Raw genomic sequence first — 13672 nt, 5'->3', positions numbered from 1 at the left:
AAATGACTATATAAATCACATGTTCTGAATCTGCTTGTAACGGTTTATTAAAAAAAAAAAAATGACTTACTTGACTGCAAATTCCAATTAACCTTTGTGCGCTAACCATCGTTTGCCCTAGCATGCTCTGCATCCCTTCATTTGAGCATGCCTAAATCATTAAACACTCACCAATTCAAATAACACCGCAAGTGGAAATGATATTAGACAACATTTATACATGAAGAACAAAGGGGATTATTACTTAAAACCACTCTTACTAGCCTAATCCATCTACAGCGTTGTCCAATAAAGAGGGACAGCTTACGTGACAGACCACAGCTCATACTCCTTTCTGCTTTTGTGCTTTAAAGAATGTAAGCAGGATACAATATTGAATACAATAAACACAGAGGATTTACCACACCATACATTCCTAACTTTTGGCCCATAATAACTGCTGCACAGGAAGTTAATTAAAGGTGTGGTGGAAGACATCACCAGAATCAGTGTGGGGCCAAAAACAACAACATTTTGATTGAATGTTATCCATTTGTATAATAATTTAAAAAATTGTATGTTTTAAAAAAAAAAAAAAGGTATATATATATATATATATATATATATATATATATATATATATATATATATATATATATAGTTGACCAGTGTTCTATTTGGAGGTCTTATCTCACTCAAACAACTTAATTCTTATATCATTTCATTACATCTGAGGTCCCCTGTAGAAACAGTAGTACTAAATGTTGACTGACAACTGCTTATAAAAGGGGAAGATATCATCTCATCACTAACTATACTGGCAAAAACAGGGATACAACACAGCTGAAAATCAGGTGCCGAGTCTGCATCCAAGTCTCCCCCTGTGCATCACCATGTGTCTACTGGAAACACCGGCTCCTGCCATGGCCTGCTACAATATATTTTTTCTAAATGTCATAGAGTAAGGGAGTAGGCTTCTTCTGGTTTCTGCAAGCAAGTTTGTATGGCTGTCTTTACCAATAAAAGTTGGCTGTTCAACCAGCACCCCATGATTTGTTAATTTTGTCTTTGAAAGAGAAATAAGCCAAGCTCTTCCAAACTTCTTTGGATGACAACAAAATAAAACCACAAGGCTTAGAACAACCGTGGGAAAGATCCCAACGAGTAAAGCAATTTCCTCAAATATACAATTTCACTAAAGTAATAAAAATGTCCTTTCAGGTTTGTGCAACTTTGAAAATGGAAATGTAGTGTAAGAGTACTGGTGTATTAAGAGTTTACTTTCTAGGCAGCCTGGAAAAGACAGGTGTGACCCCACACAGGTGCGTCTCATGACTCAGTTTTAAAAAATGAACCAATTTTTATTTTATTAAAAAAAAAAAAAATTAAAAAAATTCCTAGCTCGAATTAAATTTGATCTCCAAACAATAACATTACAGAGGGGAAAGAAAGTACAGACGCTTCATAAATTCAGCCACAGACATGGTGGTTAAAAGGGGATTTTTCTGCTGAAATATATAATTAGTAAGACTAGTAAATAATGATCTTAGCAGAAATAACAATGGAGAATGATAGAAGACACAAGTAACAGGATTTTAATTTTGGAAGAGAATAAATAACAAGAAAATGCAGACAGTGTAATTTATGCATCCAATACATCACTGCTTGATTTGACAGAGAAATATAGTGTATCAGCTACATGCAGCCAGCACAGTATCTTCTCTGTGAAACCACTGAGGCATAGTTCAGTATTTCTCAGGTACAGTACTACATGCCCAGAAAACTACAGTAAAGAAAATTTGTAGCAGAAAATCCAAAATCAAGTACATGGTCTTATACAAATTGGTGTGGTCAGTACTGCAGAAACATCAAATGAAAATCTGGCCACGATATGAATGTACAAGGCTAGAAAGATGAAATTGGATTCTGCTCAAATTATGCTTGCAAGTAAAAAAACAAAAAGATTTAAAAAAAAAAAAAAAAAAATTTTAGGCTAATGGTTTTAAAATAAAAAATCCAGTCTTGATGTTATGTGGATTTTCATATTGAACAAATGTCATTGTACCTTCAATGACTGTAATATAAGTGATTCATACCTTGTACCTTAATTTTCCATCTTTTGCACAATTTGTACATTTGCAGCTATTATGAGTAAAATCCATGATCTAAAAAGCAGCAGATCTAAACATCTCTGTTTAAACACTGATATTAATGCAGTATGCAAATAAAACATCAGCATAAGTATGTGAGTAGTTTATGTCTCTCTAACTGTATGTAAAACACCTGGGATGTTGCTGTTTTAATGATTTAAATAAAGGCAGTAAAGGAACTCCTAATACAATTGTCAATTTGTTTTTTTTTTTTTTTTTTTTTACTTATAACAAATACACAAAACCTTTATCACATTTTGTAATCTGTCAATGCTGTCAAATGCTTTTATTACTTACAATGCACACTGTGCAGTCATTTAAGAAGCAGTGACCATTAATTTTTGTTATTGTTTTATTAGCAACTACAGCAGTATGGTGATGCCAGTATAACACATTACCAGTAAAACAAAAACGGTAAGGTGATCATATTTTTAATTTCTATTTTACTTCTTGAGCGATAACATGAATATCGTGAATATCTATATCTTGAATGTGTAATTTATTGTATAACGTCCCATTGCAACAAAATGCCATACTGAGTCAACGTCAAGTTATAGGGGTGAAAGAAGATTGTGTCCTCACAACTTAAACTACTAATAGTCTTGCTCACACGAGTCTACTTTTATACAGCTGAAGCATTCATAATTTGAAAAGCATTTTAGGTTTTTGACTCGGCTGGAACAGAGTTCTTGTTTTGAGTAAGTACAAAAGAACTGCTACTCGGACAGGTTTAAAACATTAACACGAGAGTATATTGTTTAAGGAGTTTACCAAGACATTATCAAGCGCCACCTGTGATTTGCAGTTAACTTACAGTATAAACAATTCTGTGCTTCCTTGAAATAGCTACCCTATCAATAAATACTGCAACATAAATTCACAGGCAGACGTACAGTATGGTAAGCTGATAAGATTTATCTGTGACCTCGAGAACGTGAAGTGACATTGTTTTTTATCCAAAGAGTAAATTGTTTCAATGAAAATCAATTCCCAACAAATGGGAATATGCACTGTAATCTACCTTGCTGTAAATGTTCTGACACTAATGATTAGATGCTTGCTCTAGATTTTTACTGACACTATATCAGGACTGTGGGGAGGTGTGGCGGGTTATGGGAGGAAGTGATGTGACATGGGAAGCACGTAGTTGTGGTTGGATTTTTATTTATAATTCCCACAAAAGAAACTGCCTCTGTTACCAGCTATGGTAAGCAGAGGCTTAAAATGAAAAACAAAATAGTCCAAACAGAACACAAACACTGCTACAGGGTTTTCAGTAATCCACACCCCACAGTAGGTGGCTCGGGCTCCCTCTTAAAAACCCAGGACAAGTAATTCCTGCAGCTCCCAAGGATCTCAGGGGGAAAGTCCGGACTCACGGGAAGCCGGTCTGGGAATCCTCAGTCTGAGCGTAAACAAAGCAAACAAACCAAACAAAAGAACAAAACTCACAGAGCTCACACAGCACAACTGTCTTAGTCCAGGATAGTGAGACCAAACGGCAGAACCCCACAGCCTAAATAGTGCCGAGCCCTGCCCCTACAATCAGTGCACTGCCCCACCTCAGCCAATCGTCGAACGCAGCACAGCTGATTGCAATAATGGGGCTCAACCATGAGGTTCTGCCCCAAGTTAAGATGGCCACCACCACTGTGGCTTCTGCCCCAACCATGACTCAGCCATTCTCATGTGTCTCGTTCCTTCCTGCACAGTGCTGGCAGTAGTCGGGAGGGCAAATTACAAGAGGGACTCCTTTCACTCCCGTCACAGGAGGTTTCACACCAAGTTAAACCTTTGCCAATTCATTAGGTTTATATCCTGTTCGCCGACTTTGATCGCTAAACAAGAAACTGTAACACAATCATTTAACAGGGCAATATAAAAGCACCACGCTTAAATCTCATTTTAAAAGGTGAAACTAGGGCATTAATAATTAAAAAAAAAAAATGTAATCATAAATTTAATATTCATACTAACAACATTCCCACAAATACCTTTTGATTTTTGTTTTTCTTCCTTGTCCACTATGTGCTTATCTATTAGAAACCCTCCTGAGCCCAATGCTTCATGTTGCATCAAGAATATATACAGGATCAGATGGGGTGCTATCACCAGTAACACAGGAAGTAAATTAGGAAAATAAACTGCTCAGCTAAGTCAGATCTGAGTTGATAGAATCATTTTTTCCACTAAAGTCAATACTAATTCACTTGGGAGAAAAAAGGAACCAGAGACCATATTTTTAAATACAAGTTAAGGTCAGTAACAGATTCTAAGATATGGTTCAGTGTGTTCATCTATCTCAAACAGATTCAGAGATAAACAAAATATACCAATTAGGCAGGGTGCACTGTTTTACTGCTGATACAAATAATGATCTAAGCATTATAATTTGGAACTAATGTCTCAGAGTGCGAGACGGGGATATGAGCAGTTTCAAGTTTGTCAAACCTACTTTTATTCACCAGACAAATCATACATGGTCAATAGAAACATATGGTCTTGCGACAGGTGGTGGAACTATTGACTTGTAGTCAGTCTACACATGTGTAGTGGTCTATCTTATATGTTTAACTGTATAAAATAATGTTTACGAACCTGGGAATATTTTATAATATCATCTGAAGTGATATGCCGTCCAGCAACAAAATCCTTGATTCTACCACTTCAGTTAGGCTTTAAATATAGTGCACATAACGACAGATTGTTTATTAAATAAACAAGTATCACTAGCTTGTCATTTCTATTCTTTACAAAAACAAAGTCCTTTGCATACAATTTTATTGTTTTTAGACTTCTTGCATTCAAGCCTTCAGTCTCACTTGATCAAGTGGCTCCATTATTAGTCACCATAGGAACAGACACAACATCTCTTTCACACAAGTGTTAGTATTTGTAGACAACCTTGCTCCTCAGTTCCCCAGGCTTCAGTCAGTAATCAGACTCATGTAAAATAAATTCATCATTACCCTGTACTATATATTTCATTATCTGTTAAAAATAATTTCCTTTGTATATGGTAATACCTGTCTGCACTATAGAATGCGTACAGTGGTGTGCACAATGCATTAATGCTAACGTTCATTTTACTACCCTTAATTAGCTTAATTACAACACTGTATGTGGCAAGTGTGATGCTGAAATAAGTGCCAAATAAATATTTAAAACAATATCTGGAGTAGCAATAACCATAAGGACCCGGGTCTTAACAGTATTGCAAACCGAGGTGCTTTGTTTAACACCACATGTATTTCCAATTGATATGACAGAAGCATTTAAAAAGACTAGGAGAAAATAGTAAAGTTAGACTTGAATGAGAAACTATACACAGAAATGCCCTTTCCCCTCAGGCCACACAAGATGGCAGTAGATGCAATGAACAGCATGAAACAGACATTCATACTAAGAAGCATCTTGATGGCTTGGTCCAGTGTGACAGAAAGATTGTGAAGCGTTGTGTGTGTGTGTGTGTGTGTGTGTGTGTGTGTGTGTGTGTGTGTGTGTATATATATATATAATATATATATATATATATATATATATATAACGAGAACCTACCTTTGATGTAAACTTCTGGAAACCTACATTTTACGGTACTAAGGTTTTACTGTTGTTTTCTGGAGATGTATGGAGGCTGTATGTATGTCTGTTGAATTTCCTGTCTGCATGTTTACATTTTATGCATATCTAGAGAACAGTTTATCCCAGTAATAATTAAACTTAATATTCTTTTTCTCCAGTTATTATGAATATGTCCGTCCATATGTAACACTAAGATTTTACATGCATCTAGAGAAGTGCTTATTCAAGTAATTCAGAAAATCATAATCTGAGGGTATATGAAAGCAAACTTAAACCCAATATCTTGGTTCATGTTGTTGATTCATGTAGCCAGTTATACTGGCATGCCATTGTACTACCAAGCCTTAATTGCAGACAAAAAATTAAAATCCTGCCTATGACATTGCAAATTACATGCTCTGAACAACCCATCAACACAAAAGAACCTGCAAAAAACAACCCTGGTATTTTGAATGGTGAGAATTACTGCTTTGAGTGCTTTTTATACTTACGGAGAGCTCCCAGCATGAAGAGGATTATTTTGTGCACTACAAGTGTATAACTGGCCCCAAGACTTTTCTGATCATTATTTGTAAAGAGGCTTTTATCACTGCATGTAGCTCTGACAGCTTAAAACACAATTCAACTTTAAGCTGGGCTGTACAATATTCTCCAGTCTGCCTGAACTATCATAAACTGAATGAGCTTGTTTTGTGGCACTTACACGTAGTACAGTAGGGTGATTTTGTATACAAAAATAAATATGTGCACATACTGTAGAGGGACTGAACAAAGGAAATGAGAACTTAATACACAGTAGGAGGTCCTCCAGGCAGCCAGAATGCCTCTGATGCAATGTGAGAAGTCTGCAGTTTAAATGAACTATTCTGGAAATATAATTGAATGTTTTTGGCCCCATAGTAGTACATGAACCCTGGTTGATAACATTATATTGAATTTTCCACTATGAGTGTTGATTGGCTTAAGCAACATTTTCCACATTAATTAGTAAAATTGTAATATAAATACTTTTCCTTATCTCCCAGTTGGTTACACTCACAAAGACTCATGATGGTCCAGTATAGCTCATCAGAAAACCTGACCAATCAATAATGTAGCTTTATTGGGCCACAGGTTCTGTGACTCTGTGACATATTTTTGAATTCCACTGGGATCCTGAAGCTTTTCTTGGAATACCTCCTCTCCCTCTTCTATTTACTTTTCAAGAGTTACACAAACCCCAGGAGCGAAAAGAATGAACAGACTGTCGTAGGCTATTTTTTCTTTTTTAAAGACAGGGTACAGTATTAAGGATATTGTCTACAACAGCACAACTTAAATGAAAAAAAAAGTAAAATTAATCTAACTATCTTCTGACAGTGAAATATAATTAGCACAGCATGAAAAAGTTGGTCGCCTTGACATACATCTATAAAATTTCATAACAAATCCACAGGTTCACCCAAACTGGATAGGCTAGTTAATGAGATCCAAAGTTTCAGACGTGAGAGAGAGAACACACAGACACAAGTTGGGGTAGGTTCAGGGCAAGGGGAAGCTTTTGGTCACACTGTCAGTAACTAGGGAGACCTATATTAAAATATCTAGAACTCAAAAACATTTATTTTTTTGTAAGTAGGTTCACTTGTTTTTGAGTGCTCCAGATTTAACTTAACAGCGTCATTCAGTTCCAGTGACAAGGATCTATGTTAACTGGATTTCTAACTTGAAATGGATTTAGTCTCTGAGCAGAAAACAAAGCCTGGGGAATCTAATGATGGAGCAGAGGACTGACCTACTGTGCTGTTCTACCAGAGACTCTTCAAAGTAAGAAAAACTAATTAATTTGAAATTAAAAGTTCAACTGCCCAATCATATAAAAAACAGGAAATAATTGTAGTATAATGGCCATGCCTGACCATTGTTCTGCCCATCGATGTTATGTAAGTGACTCCCAGCATGGAGTCTCTCGAATGTTACAATATTTTGTATGTGGCTTAACTGTATTCTGGACTGCTGAGCTGTACTGGACTGTATGAAATGTGTATAAATAAATAAATCCATAAAACTAAAACCTGTGTATAATCTTTATATGCAAGTGGTTTGTCATAGGGCTAGAGAGGTATGTTGCATGTTGCATCTTTAAAAATGGATTCTGGGTTAATCATGGGTTATAGATTGTTTGAAGGACTGGTGGTGAAATAAATGACTTGGTAATCAGTCTCCTTCACAGTTTAATAATTCTCTGTGCAGGTGGGGCACAATGACTACATAAAGACTTTAATCAGATGACAGCAAGTCACAATCCATCACAAGACTCATTCAAAAACATATCAAAAAAATCGATATCAGTTCTGCCCATATAATTAATAATCAATAACATATTAACATTGTGTCGCATGCAGTTGTACCTGTAATTTAGATATTTGAAGACTGCATGAAATACCTTTTTCTGTACCACTGGAAAAAACAGATGGAGACCGATTACCAAGTCAATTATTTCACCACAAATCCTTCAAAACGCTCATCTATAACCCATGAATGCTTGTTTCAGAACTTTGCAAGAATTTTCTTCTGTGGAGCACAACATATGAATACGCTGGGTTAGTTCTACAGTAATACAGCTAAAAGGAATGGTTTTTAGTGGAACAGGTGGAAAAAGCATCACAGCGAATACTTGTGCACAATGTGTTCAATATGCTTGGTTATGGGTATCAAGATCTGAAAATATGTTGAACGAAATACATGCCATGCTCTAGTACACCAATAAAAGTGTGTTTGTGTTCTTTTTGTACAGCTATGGCCAAAGGTTTTTTTTATCACCCTATAGAATTAACACATTTTGCTTCATAAAGTCGAGTGAAACCTTCAGAACAATGTTACGTTAACATATTATGTGTGTTCTAACCTTGTGTCCTCAGGATCTAGTCTCTGAAAGGTAACATTAAAATTTGTTAAACAACATAGTAATAACTTCTTCGGGACCCTACATATACTACAACACATTTCAAAGTTTCAGTGTAAAAAATACATACAAAATACGCATTGTAATTTAAACAGTGACATGAACCTTTGCAAACGTTTATTTATAGTCATATGGCTTTATACCGTTAAAATAACTATATATATATATATATATATATATATATATATATATATATCTATATATATATATATATATAAATATATATACAATGCAATTTATTTGTTTGTTAGATTTAGATTTTCTAAATATGTTAATACAGTTTTTTTTTAGGTGATGCAAAACTTTTGGCCATAACAATAGCTTATCCTCTTTATGTTACTTTTATTCTCCAAATCAGAAACACAATAAATCATTACTGTACCTTTTTGATTTAGGTTCTCTTCTTTGATGCGTTTCACTGCCTCTTGACCCTTGTTTTCTGAATTTCCAGCTAAAAAGGAAGAAAACCGGTTAAACGGCCAAAGGAACTCAATCTGCCTTGAGTAATGATTCTCTCCCTAGAAGCTGACAGGTGATCATTTACATTTCAATTAGTACCACTTTGACATCTAACTAATTTCCTATATTTTAAAAATATATTAAAATATGTTGTTTGCAAATTTCTACACAACTAACTATACCTTATACATTTTAAACTAGTTTTTTTGTGGACACAAACAAATCATATCTTATGGAATACTTTGCAAACAGCCAGTAAATCAGATGAAAGTGTGTGGCACTAAAACTTACAGATTGGACAACACCAGCAATGGAATTTAAATTAAAAAAAAGTAATTAAAAAACAGCTGTGCACCAACTGTAAACAAAATTGGGTCTGCAAAAATAGAAAAGGGGGGGGGGGGATATTAGGACAGTTCATAGCTTAAGGATTTAAAATGACACTGGTATTTAGATCTACTACTGTGCAGATAAATTGATGTGGCCTATGGTTAGTGAAATGGTTAATATTTACTTGATAAGTTGACAGAATCATATAAAACAGTTGTGTACCAATTGTAAAGGCAGTGACCTAAAGTGTGCAGAGCGCATCACTGATATGACCAGAGGACACAATGTGGCAGCGAGATGTTATTTATTTTTACTATTAATTGTAAATAAATTGTGTGATCTTTAATGACCAAGAAAGACAACCTGAAAGTAAGGCATGAAAATTGAGCTTTAAATTACTAGCGAATCAGATATGTTTTGTTTTTTTTCTTTTTTAATGAAAATAAATTTCAAAACTGCATGTGAGACCTACAACATATCACCAAATCACTTAGCTAAGTATTTTTTGTATTTTGTATTTTTCACTCCTGTACAGTAACTTGCACATGAAGACATGGATTTTTTTTTTCATTAAATACACACACACACACACACACACACACACACAGCCTAGGTACTTTATCAGGGTTTGCTCCTCGATTGGCTTTGGCATTGCCTTGGTGCCAGGCATGTTTTCTGGTGTATATGGATCCCTTGATTACACTAGGAAGCAGAATGAATGCCGTAATTTACTTCAGCATTGCAGATCAAGTTGATCCAACACTGCTGCACATGTACCCAGATGGCTACTTTTAAGACAATACATCTGTCCACCATACCCTAGATCTCAATCCAATTCAGCATGTTTGAGACTTAAATGGCTACCTCTCTGTACCAACTGCCTGAAATATTAATAACTGAATGGATTAACATTCTTCAAGACACCTTCCTGAAACTTGTGGAGACTATGCCATGTCATGTCAAGGCCGTGATCAGGACAAATTGTGGCCTTATTCAATATTTGATACAGGGCCTAAAAAAGTGTCCAGACAATTTATACATGCATAAATAAATAGGGTAATTTTGGTTATGCTTTATTTTGCATTTATTGCAAAATAAATTTACTGAAGTTCAGTTACATGTTAAAAAACAGTTCATATATATGCAATAGAGAAAGACAAAACATGCCAGCCTGGATAGTGTTACATGTCATATCCAAATGGCTGTTTGAAGGGAGGTCTAATAGGCAGAAAGTAATAGAGCAGCTTTTAGAAATTCAGTGACAGATTGAAAGCAAACTTATCACACATTTACAAGCAACGAACAACATGTGACAACCAGTAGAAAAAATAGGATGCTATGTTCAAAACTTAATCTATCGTTAAATAAATATTCCAAATTACATTGAAGAAGATTCAGAGCTGATCTAAGAAAAGTAATTCACAGAATACTATAGGAAGGTTTATGGAGTGCTGCGGTTACTGCACTCATGGAGAATGGTGGTAGACAACCCCTAGCCCCTTTGGGGCTCCGTGAGTTAATCGGTCAGACTCAGTGGAATAACTACAGTACTGCAGGAATGTTCATGTCGTATCCTCTATATATGCCTCAATGTTTACTCCCCAAAATAAAACAAATCCATGTTATTAGAATGCTTTTTTTTTTTTACTGTACCTATTATAATGTGCATTCCAAGCCTTGCCAGATGCCTTGCAGTTTCACAACCAATCCCTCTGGCACCTCCCGTCACTATGGCAACTCTTTCATTTTGTTTGGGAAAGACTGTATAAAGAAAAAAAGAGAACTATTGATGTTGCTTCTAACTGGCAATACCAAACATTTCAAAAGAGCAATAAACAATAACAAAAACCGAGGGTGGTCCAGGGGAAACTAGGACAGGTGTTGTCCATGTTAGCAGACTAGTCTCATATGCATACACTCGCCCACAAGTGAGCTGGTTTTTGAATAAAAGAAAGGAGTTATATAGGACATCATTCATATCATGATTATAGGGTTTTATAATGAACTCAGAAACCCATAATACTTCATAGACCTTCAGTGATCAGAACACCTTCACTGGGCCTCTACTTATCTATTTCTCGCAGTATAACATTTCTGAGGTGTATACAACAATAAATACAATTATATCTTATTCTATTAAAGGGCAATCTTTTCAATTTAAATCATGTAAATATAAAACAGTGGCAGACAAAAAATACTGGAATTTAGATTAAGCTTATGAAAGACATCATCTCCAGCAGGGTATGAGAGTCTCGGCTGTATTATTTATGTATTTATTTATTTTTTTTAGAGGGGACCCAAGAGTGGAATATTAAGTAAAACAAGAGAGTAATTGCATACAATAAGTAAATCAGCAAGATGGTTCGGTATATTGAAACAACAAAATGACAATGACTGGCGGTGGGGGTTTTATTGCTTATTTTTCTTCACCCATATCCTTTACTTATTAAATATTTTGATATCCCTAACTAGATAATGGTATCCTCTGTAACAATATGTTAAATATTTGAATGAGCAAAGCATCTCACGTAGAATAGTACCTCAAAGTGTTCTCCTTTTTCTAGGAAAGCAGTACAACTGGGGTTGTGGAGTTTGTTGCTCACTAAATATCTTTATATCCCTAAACACATAATTGCCTCTTTAAAAACATGCCAATGATTTTAATGATTAACCAATCTCACACATTCAGTGATACCCTAAATCAATCAATCAATCTTTATTTTATATAGCACCTTTCATAGTGGATCACCATCACAAAGCACTAAATGTGATTCATTTAATACCAATACTGAATGACTAGGAGGAGAATTAGTTCTCTGTTTTAGCCAAAACACTATTTTCCAGAGTGGTGACTCAAGACTAGTACAACATGTGTTGTCCTTGGCAGTCCTTTGCCAGACACCTACTGCATCGTATCTTCTCAGAGCAAGGACATGTTCATTCTTAAAGTATTACAACAACAGAATGTCAAGAACTTCAAGTGCATTTTTTCAGAGAGCACCTAAGTGCTCTTAGAATCAGTGAACAGCAGCAATAATGCAGTAGTTATTGGACTGTGTTGTATATACCAGTGATTTAACTTTTAATATAGCTATAAATACTCTATTGTGATGATTTTCAAAGAATGGGGCATGAATTTAAAATTAAATTTTAGGTAGTCCTACAGAACGTAGTCTAAAGACCACTTTTATTTTTATAACATTGCTCAGGGGTGTGCAATTTGTATCGCCCGGTGCCTGGGACAAGATTTGTGTGAGGGACAACAAGTTTTGCCGTTACACTTTGCCCGTCGGACAAGTAGTTTTCATTATTTATTTGTCCTATGTTCGTTCTGTTGCTTGCTAGAAAGACACTCTGGGTACATTTATAGAGCCACGCACGTTTCTGAAAACTGAATTGCAGAAGCACATACATTAAAAAAAAGTGTTTAGGTTCCACCCCTTTCACTTCTGATTGGCTAGCTGTGGAAGCTTATCTTCTGGTTTTCTTTTTAACCAATAGAAATGGCTGCCAAGAGAGCCTCTGGCAATGCACAGACTTATATTTTAAATTTAAGGTGTTATTCACATTTTTTTTGTAAATTAGCAAATCAATGATACTGATTTCTTCATATATGAGCCTGAAATTTAAATGCAGCTATCTAGTAAAGTTATATTAAATATAGTGTATTCTCTTTCTGTTTAAGTCCCTGTATTTGGTTTATATTTTATCAAACACGGGATGAATGGTTCTAAAACATGCTGCATCTAATACAGTGCATGTAATTTTTTTTTTTTTTTTTATTCAGGGTTTAGGCAAATGCTTCAGACACAGTAGCATTACCTTCCAGATAAGATCACTTACAGCAAATGCCTTGAGCTTAAAGGTCAATTAGTACCGAGTACTTGCATAAGGTTTTGTGCTGAACAGAAAATAAAAAAAATGTTTGTGTGCATGACATATATTTTGCTTTTTCCTGCAGGCTTTTTAACACTTGAAATTCAGCTGTCGTATAAAATTCTTAACCATCTCTTTTTTTCTCTCTAACTTTTTGTTGACTTCTTGGCAGCCCTTTATCCCCTGTATCAATCCTGGTTGAATAATAAAAAAATGTAAGGAAGAAAATCCACTCAAGGATATTACTCACTTACCTTCATATCAGTTCCCACTATTTTTAACCTTTTTTTTATATATATATATATATATTTTTACTTCATTACAAAGACATTGATTAAAATCCAGCCACAAT

At 35.1% G+C, this 13672-nt stretch overlaps 1 protein-coding gene across 4 annotated transcripts in view; it reads right to left on the bottom strand.

Moving 5' to 3' along the window:
* The window catches only part of LOC121327958 (dehydrogenase/reductase SDR family member on chromosome X-like), a 55964-nt gene that overhangs the window by 32959 nt on the left and 9333 nt on the right, over nucleotides 1–13672 (bottom strand). For 3 of the 4 annotated variants that reach the window (XM_041272342.1, XM_041272343.1, XM_041272345.1), the window contains exons 2-3: nucleotides 11098–11205; nucleotides 9038–9106 (exon numbers count right to left, since the gene is read on the bottom strand). In XM_041272342.1, the coding sequence (XP_041128276.1) occupies nucleotides 9038–9106; nucleotides 11098–11205 (177 nt within the window). The remainder of the gene's footprint in view (nucleotides 1–9037; nucleotides 9107–11097; nucleotides 11206–13672) is intronic. The other variant, XM_041272344.1, reaches the window with a different exon arrangement.

Source organism: Polyodon spathula, chromosome 15, assembly GCF_017654505.1.
Source record: "Polyodon spathula isolate WHYD16114869_AA chromosome 15, ASM1765450v1, whole genome shotgun sequence".
Lineage (NCBI taxonomy): Eukaryota > Metazoa > Chordata > Actinopteri > Acipenseriformes > Polyodontidae > Polyodon > Polyodon spathula.
The sequence above is the reverse complement of the archived record's forward strand: the minus strand, read 5'-3'. Positions and strand labels throughout refer to the sequence as shown.